We start from the raw sequence: 15491 nt of genomic DNA on the forward strand, positions 1-15491 counted from the left end.
ATATTATATATGCCAAAAAATCTTCGACAAACATTTTGATAATATATAGAAGTACTAAGTTGACAACATATTGAATCAAATTCCTATTTAAACTCAAACATAATAACACCAATGACTGTTTCTCACGTATTTTAGTAATTAATATTAGCTAAAAATACTTAGTACTTCCCTTTTATAAAAATAGAAAAGTCTGGAAGTGTATTAAAATAGGGAATGGTTGAGAGTTGAAGCAAATTCTTGTTAAAAATGTAGAAAAACAAACTATCAGTGCTTTACATATCCTTCCAAGTTAATGGTATACTAAATAAAAATATTTTAATTTGCCCTCTCTTTCCGCTTTGCTTGTCTTTGTTATATTATTTCTGTCTTATGTTGTAGTTTGACCATAATTTACAATGCTGGCGTCTCTGGAAGCAATGAGGCAAAAAATGTTAGCACAAATGTACGTACAAATGTTAGAACGCCAACATTTGGTAGAGCTGCTGCATTTGGTTCTGCATCGTCACCAGGAGTATCAGCAGAAGAAGCATGTTGTGGTTGCTCTTCATCGGTGGCTTCAGCATTAACAGCAGGTTCTTCTGTTGCATTACTCTCAACGTCTTCACTACGATTTGCTGAATTTTCTTCGGTGGGATCAGTATTTGATGCACTCTCATTTTGTATCTCTTGAGCAGCTTGTGCTTGAGCCTGCTGTACTTCCTCGACACCTTGGCGTATTTGATCGTTATTGTTGCGATTTATATTATTGTTATTGCGTTCTGGTCGAAAACGAAACACGCCAATATGATTACTGTAAATAAGGAAACCAATTATTATTTGCATTATAAAATAGTTTAAATGAAACTAACAGATAAATTCCGCCAGCAATAAAAACTACAGCTAAACAACGCAATGGCGATGAGTTAAAATACAAAATAGTCAGGAAGAAAGCTAAGCGTGTTATTGAAAAGAACCTATCCAACCAGTCTCGATTTTCCTGTTCCTCTTGTACAATGTTAGGAAAACGTGGTCTTTGTAGTACTGCCTCAGGCCGTTCCTGTGCTTGTACATCTACTGGTTCAACATTAGGTTCACTTCCAACAATATTTTCAGCGCTTTGCTGCATTTGGTTTTGCGGCTGATGTGCATTAATATTAAACGCACTAGGATTTGGTATCAGAGGTACGCCAAAATTGGAATATCCATATGGTGCCTGAAAGGCATGATTTATTGGTATAGTAGGTTCAGTTGTATTATTCTGCGATGCGTTTGAGCTATAATAATGAAATGAAAAATTAATTAAAAATTTAATCAAAAATTCAAATATATAACTTCAAATTAAAAATTACTTACACTTGTATGCAACGATCCATATATTGTGAATACACATGCTGCATCCAATTGTACATAGCAGCTTGTTGCGTGGCCATTACTTGCATAGTCCACTGGTTCATTGGATTGTTTGTATCAAATGGTGGGCAACTCTGTGCAAGAGGGGCTTGTGCATAAGCAGCTGATACTGGCATTATGTGCGGATTAAATTGTGGTGCATTTGCATAGTATCCTGCCCATGGCTGCGGTTGATGCACTGATTGCTGTTGCTGTTGTTGTTGCTGTGTCTGTTGGTTTTGGCGTTGTTGGTCCTGCTGACTATGCTGTTGGTTTTGTTGCAAAGTGTATTGTGGTTGCGTAGCTGAATATACATTTCGATGCCGTAAACCATCTGTCGCTGAGCCCATATTAGTCGAAGCCATATTAGTGTTTATGTCTCTATTGGAAGTCATAGTATTGTTTCGTATTGATTTTGCAGCTTGAGGTGGTGGTGATCGTACTGAAGCAGGCGTGTAAACTAAATGAAATATGTGGTTTTGTGTATAAACATCCTTATAACTGCGTATAACGTCTTTAAGCAAGAGCTTATCATTTAGTAGTTGTCCTGAGTAAATAAGCTTCTGTTCTGCTACAGGCTATAAAAAAAAATTATATAATTTTATTTAGAATAGATAGATGACATATTTCAAAAATTAATACTTAAAATAATTTAAAAAGGCATATTTCAGTTAAACACAATAAAGCTATAGCAAAATTATAGTACATACTGTGTATTGTAATTTAAATATAATTGTTAATAAAGAAGCTGTCAACAAGGCCTGATGTCTCTCCAAACTCTCCAAACTCTCCAACAATTTATGACAATAACAAAACAATAAGGACCAAATATGATCGTATGAAATAAATTACAGCAATTTTGAATTTATATCTATAGAGTACAATATAGACCGAACCTTATTCTTGTTAATATAAAAATATTTATTTACTACCATAAAAAAAAACCATTTTGACAGCATTTTGACATTGTCAAGTCAAATGTACAAAAAAATTTTTCATATTTGTATATATCGGTACACAGAACGATAAAGATCTCTCTAAATTTTTTGAACTTGTAGTCTGAATATTACCGACATCAGATGTATTTTAGCAAACAATAACCTGATCAATAAATTATATAAATAAATTAAATAAATAAATAATATATAATAAATAATGTATAATAAATAATATATAATAAATAATATATAATAAACAATATATAATAAAAATCATGCTATATCCCTTTCTAGATCATGGAAAATATTTTCTATGGAAAATATGTGCAAATTTAAATTGGAATGTATCTTATACTGTGTTCAGACAGCCAAATTTGCTTAATTTCGTAAAAATGAAATTAAGTTAATTTCGAATTCCCAATGAGTTAACTAATTTGGATTCCCAATTAAGGGAATCATATATTTTTTGTTTACCAATCGAATGTTTAAAATTTACATGCTCCCAATACGATTTGTATCTGGAAAATTTTAAAAGTTAGTTATTATAACTGTAAAGGATGGCATTTAGTAGTTTTATTAGCTTTAGTGGATTAAAGGCTCAGTTAGACGGTAAGTAACGTAAGAAATTAATTCAAAGCGAAATGCACAATCAACCAAACCTGCATATTTGAGAGAAACGAAATAAACAAAAGCGGCTAACATTGTTTATTTCGTTTCTATTAAATACGCAGGTTTGGTTGGTGGTGAATTTCGCTTTGAATTAATTTCTTACGTTACCTACCGTCTAACTGAGCCTTAAGGTATGTGAATTATTATTTTTCACTATATTTTAAATTATTAACAGTTACAGTTCTTTCTCTATATTCAAATTTAAAAATTTACACTACTTTCAAAATGTTTTTCCCGGTTTTATTAAAGTCAAGTGTCACTGACAACGAAATTAAGATCATTTTCCTTAATTTCGTTCTAACATAAAAACTAAATTTTGTATGGAAAAAACAACTTAATTTCGCTGAAATTAAGTTGGAGTTAAGATTTTTGCGAAATTAAGGTGTATCTGAACACAGTATTATAAAAAATATAACGTTGTATAGTCGACCAAATTTCAATAAATTACCTAAAATTTTTATTGTTGTCTCTTCATTTCTATTCAAACCGTTCCAACTTTTAAATAGTTACTTTTTGTTATAAGACGCGTGACTTTCGGCAAAAAAAATAAAAATTAACATTAACGTGAGTATTTTTCATATGACAAGTCGCAATACCAATACAAATCTAGCAACTAACTCAGGCCTACAGCCTGAGCTTAAGCAAAATTTTTATGTTCGAATACAATTACGTATTATTTTCGATTTTTATCTATGAAGAATAATTCGCATGTGTTTGCAAAAAAGTAATGCAAAAATATTGCCAAAGTCTAACCGGTGTAGACGCTGAGTAATGAAAACAGAAAAATATTTAAAAAAAATAACAAATACAATGTGATGGCAACTTTTTCTTTTGAGATACGTACCGTTTCAGTGAAGAATATCAAGATCGAAATTTACTGAAACAATATCGCTGTTATTGTGGCTATTCAAAAAATCGTCTACAAATCTGCTCTCTAAATCGCAGCTTATTTTAAACAATATTATAATGGTTGCAATCTGTAGGTTTCTTTGGTTTTAAGAAAACTTTTCTTAACATTATTTCTTTTATCTTGATCAATATCACGTAATGTGATTTAATGTGATTTATTATGATTCAACTTTTATCATGGTAAACTGCATAATGAAAACATAGTTTTATAGGGATTTTGTATGGAAAATAACACTTATAGCTGCACATTAAACGAATTTAATACAAAAGTGTAAATGTATTAGGTTAGGTTAGGTAGATTAGGTTATACCGGCGATCCCTAGTGGATGCACTTAGGCCTATTGGCCCAAGTGGATCCCAAACATTTCTTTACTATTATCAAAAAATCATTTATTTAAGCTAATCATATTAAAGCATGATAATAAAAAAATATAACATATTTTTTATATATACATATATTATATATATGCATGTTACTGTATATAATTTATTTAAGTTCAACCTCGATGTAAAATAAAAATTTTGTTGGTCTTAATTGGCACAGAATATTTTTCCAATTTATTAAAAACAACTTGATTGAATTACTTGCATTTTTACAATTTAAAATGCAATTTTTCAAAGTGAATGTCATTAACATTAAAAAGTTTAAAAAAAAACTGTTGTATTTCATTAAACTTGAACTTGCAAGTTTTTATTTTTTAAATTTCTCATGCTTTACAATTGCTACTTTAATATTGTTTGACTATCTAAAATTATAAAAAAAAAATAATAAAATAATATTAATGCAATCAAAATATGGTTTTATTTAGATAGATTAGTTTAATACCAAACTACACTTAAATTACGTGGTATGAAAGATACCATATATACAATATAAAACGTATTCAATAAAAACTGTTCAATTAAATAAAATAAATAAATAAATTATAAATATATTGCAAGTCAACCTATTTTTGGTTGTTCTTAGGGGTAAATTAAGAACTTAGTCTATTTACATAGGATTTCCGCAAATCCCGGTTTCCAACAATATGTCTTAACTCATTAACTCATCATTTTTATTTGTTTCCTTATTACGTTTCTACGCCATGTCATCTTGAGACGTCCTCTGTTTCTTGCACATTGGGGGTTCCATTATAAGGCTACATGTACTATTTCGTTTGCGTCCTTCCGAAGGGTATGTCCAATCCACTTCTAATTCCTGCGCATTATTTCTTTCTCAATAGGAATTTGTTTAGATATTTGCCATAAACGAGCATTAGTTATCGTACGGGACCACCAAATAGCGACTACACATCGTAAATATCTACGAATCATCTCTTTTTTTAAGTGCCATGTTTCGCTGCCGTAGTTTAGCACTGACTTAACACAGGAATTAAATATTTGAATTTTGGTTTCACGATTTATTGTTTTATTTGATTATACCCGCGAAAGACCGAAGAAGATACCAGTAGTTTTCGTTATTCTTTTCTTTATATTTGCATCTGTTCCACCTACAATTGTTAGTGTGCTTCCAAGATACTCAATTTCTTTAACATCTTCCATGTACTCCCCGTATATTTGAAACCGATTGCTGTTACCTGAGTTCAGGCGCATAGACTTAGTCTTTACGGTGTTAATTGTTGCTATTATTTGTATTAATAATGTATTAATTACAGAAAATTTTTATAATTACAAAATTACGAAAAAAATTTTGAATAGATGATGCTGAAGTTTGATCGTCGATTCGCTTATTACGCACTCTGCGTCTACACTGACTAGACTTTAGCAAGATCATTGCATAAACTATCATTTCCTCACTAACCCAAACAATTTTTTGTTCGCAGACATAATTCGAATATAATACTCATTTGTATTCGAAAATAATACGCATTTGTATTCGAAAATAATACGCATTTGAATTCGAAATTAAAAAACTTGTCAAAGTCTAACCAATGTAGACGCCAATTCAAAAATCATCAGTTACAAACAGAACTGATATTCCGCATTTCGGAATATCAGTTACTAACAGAACTGATATTCCGCATTTCGGAATATCCTTCAAAATAGATAAACCTTTTAAAATCAAACGTACAGATAATTTGTCAAAATATATATTAATATTGGCATTAAAAAATATTTTTGTAATTGTATGTTATTTGCTCTCTAAACCCTGTTGCACTCTATTAAGTTCGAATCATAGAAAATTTAAGTTATAGAAGTTCGAATTATAGAAGTTGGACTGTAGTTTCAAACCTAATATTATTAACTTTTTATAAAAAATTTAAATATTTTAAAAATACGTGTATTTTGTTTATAAAGAAATCGAAAAGTATCTCGAAATGATATATATCTACACATTAGCAAAGCATAAGACTACAAATAAAACACTTGTTTATTTGTTATATTTACTTCCCATTGAGAAGAAAATTGACTGAATTGTTTATAAAAAAAAAAAGTTTCACAAAAAAATTTTTATTAACTCAATCGAATTTAAATGTGTTGAAAATTTAAACAGTTGGAGTTAAAAATTACATCAATTTAATTAATAAACATAAGATTAAGTAATTAAACCTACAAAAAATATACTGCAATATAAATTTTTTAGGAAAACTTTATTATAATTTTAAGAAAATAATGAAAACTTTATTTTTAAAAAAATCAAAAATAAATTAACATATTAAAATTAATATAAAAATTATTATTAATAAAATTAAAATATTATTTTAATGTAAAATTATTCATGTCAAATAAATATCGTAAATATAATGCTTTTAACACGAAGGAAGTATCTGCCAGATTACCTATCTGACATATCAACACGTTTTCACTAGTATTTAATATTACTATGCAATAAAATTATTGTTTAATTTGAAATAATTTAAATAAATTTAATAATAATTTTATTTTTGTTCGTTTCAGGGAAATCAAGTTATTTTCCCTACAGAAAATTAAGTTTTAAGGTTAGATCGAAATTAAGAAAAATTGCCTTAAGGGAATTAAGGGAAAGGGAAATTTCAAATGCAATTATGCGCAAGATAAATTTTAAGCAATTGATAAAGTTAAGATAACGAAAAAGGGACATTTTCTTTTCAATAAATGTCAATAACAGTTAATTTTAATAAAACCGGGAGAACATTTTGAAGTAGTGCACAATTTTAAATTTGAATATAGAGAAAGAACTGTAACTGTTATTAATTTGAAATATAGTGAAAAATAATAATTCACATACCTGAAATCTACTAAATCTAGTATATGTATATGTTGATCCTGTTTTCGAGTCAGCACAACTGGGCACTTTTACTCTTTGATAGCTGGGGGTACTACAAGGTCCCACCTATCTCATTGACTAATTTATGTATTGCCTATAAGCTTCATGATTCTTCAGTGATTGATCTAAGATCTGCGTACCTCCCCGTGTGGAAAAGTGATTACTCTAGTAAAACTACTTACTAAATGCCATCCTTTATAGTTTTAAAAATCAACTTTTAAAATTTTCCATATACAAATCGTGTTTGAAGCATGTAATTTTTAACATTCGCTTTGTAAACAAAAAAACATATGATTCCCTTAATTTGGGGCAGTATGAACACTTTTGAAATTAAGTTAATTTCATTTTTACGAAATTAAGAAAACATTGTATAACAAATAAGAAATTTTTAACCTCTGTTAATGCACAAAATTAAACTTTACTGTAAGGGTACTCACGATTTTGTGTAACCAGCCACAACAAAATATATTTCAAATACATCTATTATTTTATTAACATTCTGTAGTGTTATTTTGTCACCTAATTGTGAATACCCTCTTTATAATGTGACATGTCGTAGTCGTTTGTTTTGTGCTCAAGTTCTAATGATAACTTACATTTGTTATAATATATATAATAATTTATAATAATAATATATAATATATTATATGTAATATAATATAATAATATATAATATATATAAATATAGAATAATAAACATTTTCAATAAGAGCTTTTAAGCAATTTATGAGACAAAAAAAGAAAGTGTCTAGTCTATTAATTAATATACTTTCACATTATTACAATTAACTCAATAAATGGACATTTATAAGTACTATTTCTCATATAAAATCCATACAAAATCCACACATAAAAATTTATCTCTCTTTTACAAAAAGTAAAGTACGATTACTTTGAGTGTAAGCAGGGTATGAATTTTATACGACAGAAATGCATTTGGTAACAAAAAGAAAGAGAGAGAAAAAACAATATGAAAAGAGAAAGAAAAGAAAGCAAGGGAATTGTAGTAAAAAAAAATGGAGAACATGTCATACTCCATTTTGAAGTGATTTTTTTTCAAAGCAATTTTTTAATAAAGATTAATAGCATTTTATATAAAAATAAAAGGACAACATTTGCAATTTTTAGCATATTATTTAACATAATATCACAAAGGAGACTTCTATAAGTGTAAGGTAATTATTATAATCAATGATTTACTTAAGTTAACAAAAAATTTTGTTTAAAAATGACAGGAAATTTTCAATCAAACTACACCCAAAGGTTTGCGTTTAAACTTCACCCGAATAACTAGAATCCGTAAAATATGAAGAAGGTAAGTGAATTGTTGCTTAAATTATCATCTTTAAATATATAGATGAATATATAAATGAATATATCCAAAAACAAAAGTACTTACATAGAAATAAATTGAACTTAAACTTTTTCCCATGGGAAACTGTTTGGACAGGTACTAGAAATTGATTCGTGATAAGTGACTGTTAAGCACGCAGCCTATACCTGAAACCAAGTAAGTTAGGTTAAGGATCCACTTAGGCCTATAGGCCCATTAGGTTACCGTATAATTAAAATCAAACCAAATAGGTCCACAAAAATTCTTGCAGTTCAATTTCTTTGTATTCCTAAGAAAAGCGTGCATATCACTTTTAAACATTTCACAATAGGTGTGTTCTAGCAAACAATAGTATGATTAACTATGATATGAAACAATAGCAATGTGATGAACTGGAAATTGAGTAGGGTCACAATATAGTGCAATGTGAAATATATGTGAAAAATAAAAGTAGACCGTAGTTAAAAAAAAATGTGGTTGCAAACTAGATTCTTTAAACAAATAGACAAATGACTTTAATGCAATACCAATAATTCTCATTCGAGATTCATACTATTTGAGTAAAGCAGATCCAAATCATTGTCTACTGAAACGTAGGTAATATTGAAAATATTTTTTTTATTCAGTATTGTGAATTTCATCCATAAATGATAGATATAGATGGACATATATCCCCACACAAACAAAAATTATATTTTTTTTCATTGTCGCTTAAATATTTTATTAACATCTTTTTTTATAAATCGTTACTGAGGTATATTAAAAAAAACAGTTTTAAATTGGTGACTCGAACCCCTCACTCAGGAATCCGCTTTCTTCCAGTGCGAAAATAGATATTTTTATCACGACTTTATACGGTAAAGTCATCGCACATCGTATATATGTCCAAGTGAACCTCTAGGATCGTTGTTAAAATCTAACCTTCTATTATTGTTAAAGAATAATAAAATATTTTACAATCATTGCTTCTCATTATATTTGGTGTCTTAATTACAATATCACGTGATGAATATGTAAATATTAGTCTTATATCAAAGGAAGCTGAATGAGTTATGTTAATAGATTGTTTGGAGAAATTTTTGCTATTAATTTTTAAAATTGGAATTAAAATTTTGCAAACATTTTGAGATCACAATGTTTTATTTGCTCACACATCTGTATGTATAATAATTTAAACTATATCTCGTTCTAGTCCTCTATACAGTCTCAAGGGCTAGAACAAGATATTATTTGAATTGTTTTATATAGAATACTATTCTGGATTTCGCTGAGAATTAATTTATTACTTAAAACAATTGCCAGAATAATCACATTTTACTAAGTTATCACCAAGTCTAAAATGTAGAAGTAAAGATGCAATTTCTATACAGCAGTATTTTAGATTGTAATTACTTAACTACATATAGAAGTAATATTTTAAGAAATTTTCAAAAGGTTGTTAATAGATTATTGAAATAAATAAGTATTATTATCACTTATAACATTATTATCATTATTTCAAATATTATTTCAGCTTTTTGTATTATCATACCAATTGTTTTTATAACAAATTTTAATAGCTATAATTATTTAAAATTTTAGTTGATTATTTTTATTGTTAATGATTTAAAGTATCGCACTTATTTTGATGGATGATGACATTTTAAAATTATTAATTACATGATATCAATAAACGAATCCATTCCAAATCATATTATAATCATTCATATTAAACTAGATTATTTTCTTTAATATGAATATGAAGCAATTCTCAAAAGAGCATAATATGGAAAGTTTAACACAATCAATATAAAACTAATTACATTTTGCGCTGACGTGTATAATTTCACCTGCAGACTTGTATTTATTTATTTATAAATTACTGTATATCTATATGGTTTTATAGAACGTCACTCGTTTAGTATCACTAGCTAAACAAACAATTTAATTTGAAGGGTTTCAAATACACACTATAATAAAAACGTATAAATCGAAAATTTAAATATCTCTGGAAAAACAACAAACTGAACAGACAAAAAACTGTTCTAAACAAAAACCTTAAAAAGCAACTGAAATAACGATAACGGCTCGACAGTTTAGGAGGGTTTGCGGGATTGCAGTATTCGGGGCTACTTCAGTTCTCAACAAATTAAAAACAACCACTTGTCGCTTATACATCGCTTGCGCAAAAATAAACATTAAAGCCAGATAAGATAAGAGGGACAGGCGGCACAGCAAAGCTTAAAAAAAAAAAAAAAACAAATATAAAGAGCGGAATACTATAAATAAAAGACTTCAAACGGAATATAATATAAAAACAAAATAAAAAATAAATCACAACATTGAGAAACAATTGTGGATACTTTTTCAAACTGGAAGTATTGCATAATTTCACTCCAACTAAAAATTCATCATATCACCCAATACTTTCGGTTCTGTTAAGTTTTTTTCTTTAGTAACCAAACAGTTTCACAAAACAGATATCCTATTACGTACCTTCTATCAATGGTTCTTGAAGCTTAAGAACTATTAAACAAGCTATATGGAAATACAACATTATTCAATAGCTATATAACCCATAAGTCGATAATGATCGTAAAGAACGGATACAATTTACCCACAACTATATAATTATATTGTGTATTGTAAACACATTTTACCATAAAATATGACATAAAAGACCTAAAACTTAAAAATGCTTCACAATTTAAGTTGATGCAAGACTTATGAAACCTTTGCCTTCTAATTATAAACAATTTTGTTCGCACCCTCTTTTTTTCTCTATCTACCTCTCGCTCTAACTACCTCTCTATTTTCTCTTCCCTTTCTCTCTACCTTCCTCTATCTTTTTATCATCCTCTATCTCCCTATCTTACTCTATCTCTCTATCTTCCTCCCTCTCTATCTTTCTTCCTCTTTCTTTCTATATTCCTCCTTCTCTCTATCTATCACTCTCTCTCCATCTTCTTCTCTCTCTCCATGTTCTTCTCTCTCTTCATGTTCTTCTCTCTCTCCATGTTCTTCTCTCTCTCCATGTTCTTCTCTCTCTCCATGTTCTTCTCTCTCTCCATGTTCTTCTCTCTCTCCATGTTCTTCTCTCTCTCCATGTTCTTCTCTCTCTCCATGTTCTTCTCTCTCTCCATGTTCTTCTCTCTCTCCATGTTCTTCTCTCCCTCCATGTTCTTCTCTCTCTCCATGTTCTTCTCTCTCTCCATGTTCTTCTCTCTCTCCATGTTCTTCTCTCTCTCCATGTGCTTCTCTCTCTCCACCTTCTTCTTTCTTTCCCTCAACCTCTCCCCCAATCTCTCTTTCAATATACCTCTCTCTCTCTATCTACTTCTCATCTCTATCTATCTTCTCGCTCCCTCTAGATCCGTTTAGGTCCGTACTTTTAGGATGTAATTAATTAATTTACGTTCAGTTTCGTCCTCTTTTGTTTTTGTTTATATATTCTAATTTTATGTACATGGGTATGGTATATTATGTGTTCGTACTTATGTGTATAAACTATAGCCTGTGCAATACTTTGAGCCAATCAAACTCTAAGCAATTAGCAATTAGTAATTAGTAGTTATATATATCTACATACAATACATTTATCTAAATCCCATGTTTAACAGTTAATTTTTAAAGCTTCGGAAGCGGATTTTAATCAGTGCTGTTGTTATAAAGGAAATGAGAGTAGCGAGAGATATATTATATAGAATTCTCCATCACTCCTGGTATTAGGTTTAAAATTATAAATATATTGTATAGCTTACAATTTACAAAACTATAGCCAACTTCTCGATTTTATCTAATATATAACAGTACTTAAATATCTACAAAGTAACTAAATTGTAGTTTTTAAGTTTTAATCGTCATAAGTTCATTGAATTAATTAACATATTAAAACAAAAACATACCACATGTGATCATATAACCATGTAAAATTTCTACTTTTATAAAATAATCTATATTTGTATAGAAATACAAACTTTGCATTACACATAGTACGATCGAGAAACCAAGTATTATTATTAAATTGATTTGACTTAATTAAGCTTCATTTGCAATTTGAAGAGCAGAGGCTTGTGATGTTCAAGCAACAGTCAACAATAATAAAACAAAGAAAAAAACAACTAACAATTAAAAGTGATGATGTAAACAGAATAATTTTTTTATCGACAATCACACATACAATTTAGTAATATAAATATCACTAAAATTTTACTACTTAATCCAAATATATGATTTATATATATAATTTATAAAACTGTAATATAAAATACAAAAAAAAAGTTTTCTCTATACCTATATGTTCTTGAAACTTTGACATAGACAAAACACTTTGATTTCTGAAGGGCTCGAGTCCATGTTCCAAAGTTACCCATATTCATTTTTGATATAATTACACCAAGTGCCCTACATCTCTCCCAACAAAAACAGAAAAAACAAAACCACAGACTTAATTGCGATTCTGGGATCTAGATTTAAGTGGCATTCACACAACAATTTTACTGACACAATCGGTAATCAGCAGTTTGCCGATATTGAAGAACATAGCGCGCAGCAGCATTGCGACTCAATGATGGTCAAATAAATATTAAAATTTTTACTAAAACTGTAGGCGTTTCGTTTGATCGTATTTTGGAAAGCATGCGAAAACTGTCAACACAACAGATGTCATGTTTGTTGACTTCAAAACAAAAATATAATCTCTTAGGCATTTCTATAAACGGGTGAAGCAATAAGATAAAAAAAACTCTAAAATTTCTAAAGTAGTTCACTTTAGCAGTTCGAGAATTATCATAGTATAATTGGTGTCATTCATATTTAGTCTCAACATTTTTCAATTTTAATTTAAAAATGTAAATATTACCATTTCATTTTGTTGATTAAATATTAACATTTAAATGTTATATACTTCAATTCAACTAGAATTCGTCGATGTATAATAAAGTAATAATAGTTTGGTTTTGGAGTTTTTCAGTTCAGCACCCATTTAGAAATCTGATACCACAGATTCTAAACCACAGATGTTGATATGTCTTCATTGATATGAAGTATTTAGGAATAAGAATGGACTGGGATTTTTTTTCTAACACTTTGAACTGGTATAGTTCAATTTAAGAGCTCTCATTGAAATGCTTAGGTTTCTCCAGCTTAACCCAGACAGATTTTAATTTCCCAACCATTCCCATTGCATTTCTACTTCCAAACAATCCCCTTCCTTCTCATACTATTATCACATATCCATATCTTAACCCAAGTATAAGTCTTTTCAAAACCAACCCATCCGTAATCCATTCTTTATGGATTAGATGTCGCAGATGTCGTTGTAGATGTATATCGTGCTTCAGCTAGCTCACTTTCGACCGTTTTTCTTCACGTTTTCACCAGGTCTTCTGCTACTGTTTGTGGATTTCATACCAACGCTTGCTTCGCTATATTATCGTTTGGTTGTTTAAGCCTATGGTATATCCATATTCTCATTCTATCTCATTTTGTGCTATTTTTTGAGTCGTTTAGTTTAGCAAACGTTCATTTAATATTCGATCTGGTTACCATATTTGTAAATTTCTACATATACACTTGTTGACAAACACTCGTATGTTTCTCTCTATATATCTGGAGTGCTTTCATGTTTCACAACCGTAGTACAAGATAAATTTCACATTTGTGTTGAACATTCGCAATTTGGTCTGCCTCCTGAGTTCACTGGATCGCCATATATTCAGTTCAGTTCAGTTTGCTGAACGCGGCTTTCGCTTTATTGATCCGAGCATCCGAACATCTTCATCAGCTCTACTCTTGTTTGTCAAAAAAGTTACCTCTGAAAACTTTCTTATTTCTTTCATGTTATCTGCTTGATAGATCTGTTGCAGGTAACAACATAGCTATGAGTAAAACTTTTCCCACCTATAATAAAAATAGATCGTCGAAATTCATCAAAAGTGGCCACGTAAACACTACAAGGCTTACTGCAGTTCTCTGTGGTCATTGGTGTATAGGAACCCACGCAGAGAAAGTGCGAATTTCTCATAATCCGCACTGCAGAAGTTGTGGAAACCCACAAGAAGAAAGAAACCATAATACATTTTTACTGTGAATACCCGGCTTTGGCGTCCAGAAGATATAGGTTCTTAGGAAAATACATTTTTAATAGTTTATCAGACTGTTCATCGGTGAAGACGAAAGACCTATTGAATTATCTAAATTCGGCGGGATGGATTTAGGCTCTACTCTTCTATACTAGGGTTCTGGCAAGGAATTTGGTAGCAAAACGGCGAAAATTCGTTAATTGAGGTACATGGAAGTTATCTAATGGCCTGACACTGCAACCAATCAACCAACCACTAAAACCAACCACTTTCTAATAGCCCACGCATTAACTTTCTATGCTCTTCAAAAATTGTTTATGCGACCTAAACATGACTTAAAGATGTGTCCAACATAATACATATATGGTAGTTAGTTATATATGAATGAACTATAAAATTTCAGTTTAAAAATGCTCAGTGGGTCAGATCAAGCTGTCAGTGCACTTGCACCCAATTTTCTTTACATATACATACATATATTATATATTAGTTTTTAGGGATCAAACACATTGACCTTGTTCTGCTATTGATTCGTCAGTTCGTTCGTTCGTTGGTTCATTATAAATGCAAAAATATATTTTAATATATGTAAATGTGAACTTGTGTATATATGCATATATACTATGTCATATATTATTCTCATATAATATAATATCAAGAATAATCAATCTCATTTTGAGTTTATAAAATATTTATTTCCTTTTTTATCGATATATGAGAAGCAAAAACAATTATTTATTTGAACACGTCGTACTGACGACTTACTGTACACACATGTACATAGTTGGCATTAGTTTATGTATACACGTAATTATGTATATATGTATGTACATACATATTCGCAAAAGGATACACAGATATCTATGACACTGCCAGCACCGCACACAACATACGAGGGAGGTATGGGTATTTTGCATATGGTTGCGGTTGCGGTTGACGAGGCAAGCAATTCAACTTAAAAATGT

General features: G+C 29.6%; 2 protein-coding genes across 3 annotated transcripts in view; one reads left to right on the forward strand and one right to left on the reverse strand.

The window, feature by feature from the left end:
* The window catches only part of LOC119689106 (homocysteine-responsive endoplasmic reticulum-resident ubiquitin-like domain member 2 protein), a 16225-nt gene continuing 734 nt past the window's right edge, over positions 1–15491 (reverse strand). The window contains exons 3-5 of the mRNA XM_038103848.1: positions 1333–1946; positions 849–1253; positions 1–790 (exon numbers count right to left, since the gene is read on the reverse strand). Coding sequence (XP_037959776.1) covers positions 391–790; positions 849–1253; positions 1333–1946 — 1419 coding nt within the window. The 3' untranslated portion in view covers positions 1–390. The remainder of the gene's footprint in view (positions 791–848; positions 1254–1332; positions 1947–15491) is intronic.
* Positions 8231–15491, forward strand: part of LOC119689105 (nuclear pore complex protein Nup214) — a 24639-nt gene continuing 17378 nt past the window's right edge. The window contains exons 1-2 of one of the 2 annotated variants that reach the window (XM_038103845.1): positions 8231–8301; positions 8367–8446. In XM_038103845.1, coding sequence (XP_037959773.1) covers positions 8438–8446 — 9 coding nt within the window. In that variant the 5' untranslated portion in view covers positions 8231–8301; positions 8367–8437. Of the gene's footprint in view, positions 8307–8366; positions 8447–15491 lie in introns of both variants that reach the window. The other variant, XM_038103846.1, reaches the window with a different exon arrangement.

Source organism: Teleopsis dalmanni, chromosome X, assembly GCF_002237135.1.
Source record: "Teleopsis dalmanni isolate 2A chromosome X, ASM223713v2, whole genome shotgun sequence".
Classification (NCBI taxonomy): Eukaryota; Metazoa; Arthropoda; class Insecta; order Diptera; family Diopsidae; genus Teleopsis; species Teleopsis dalmanni.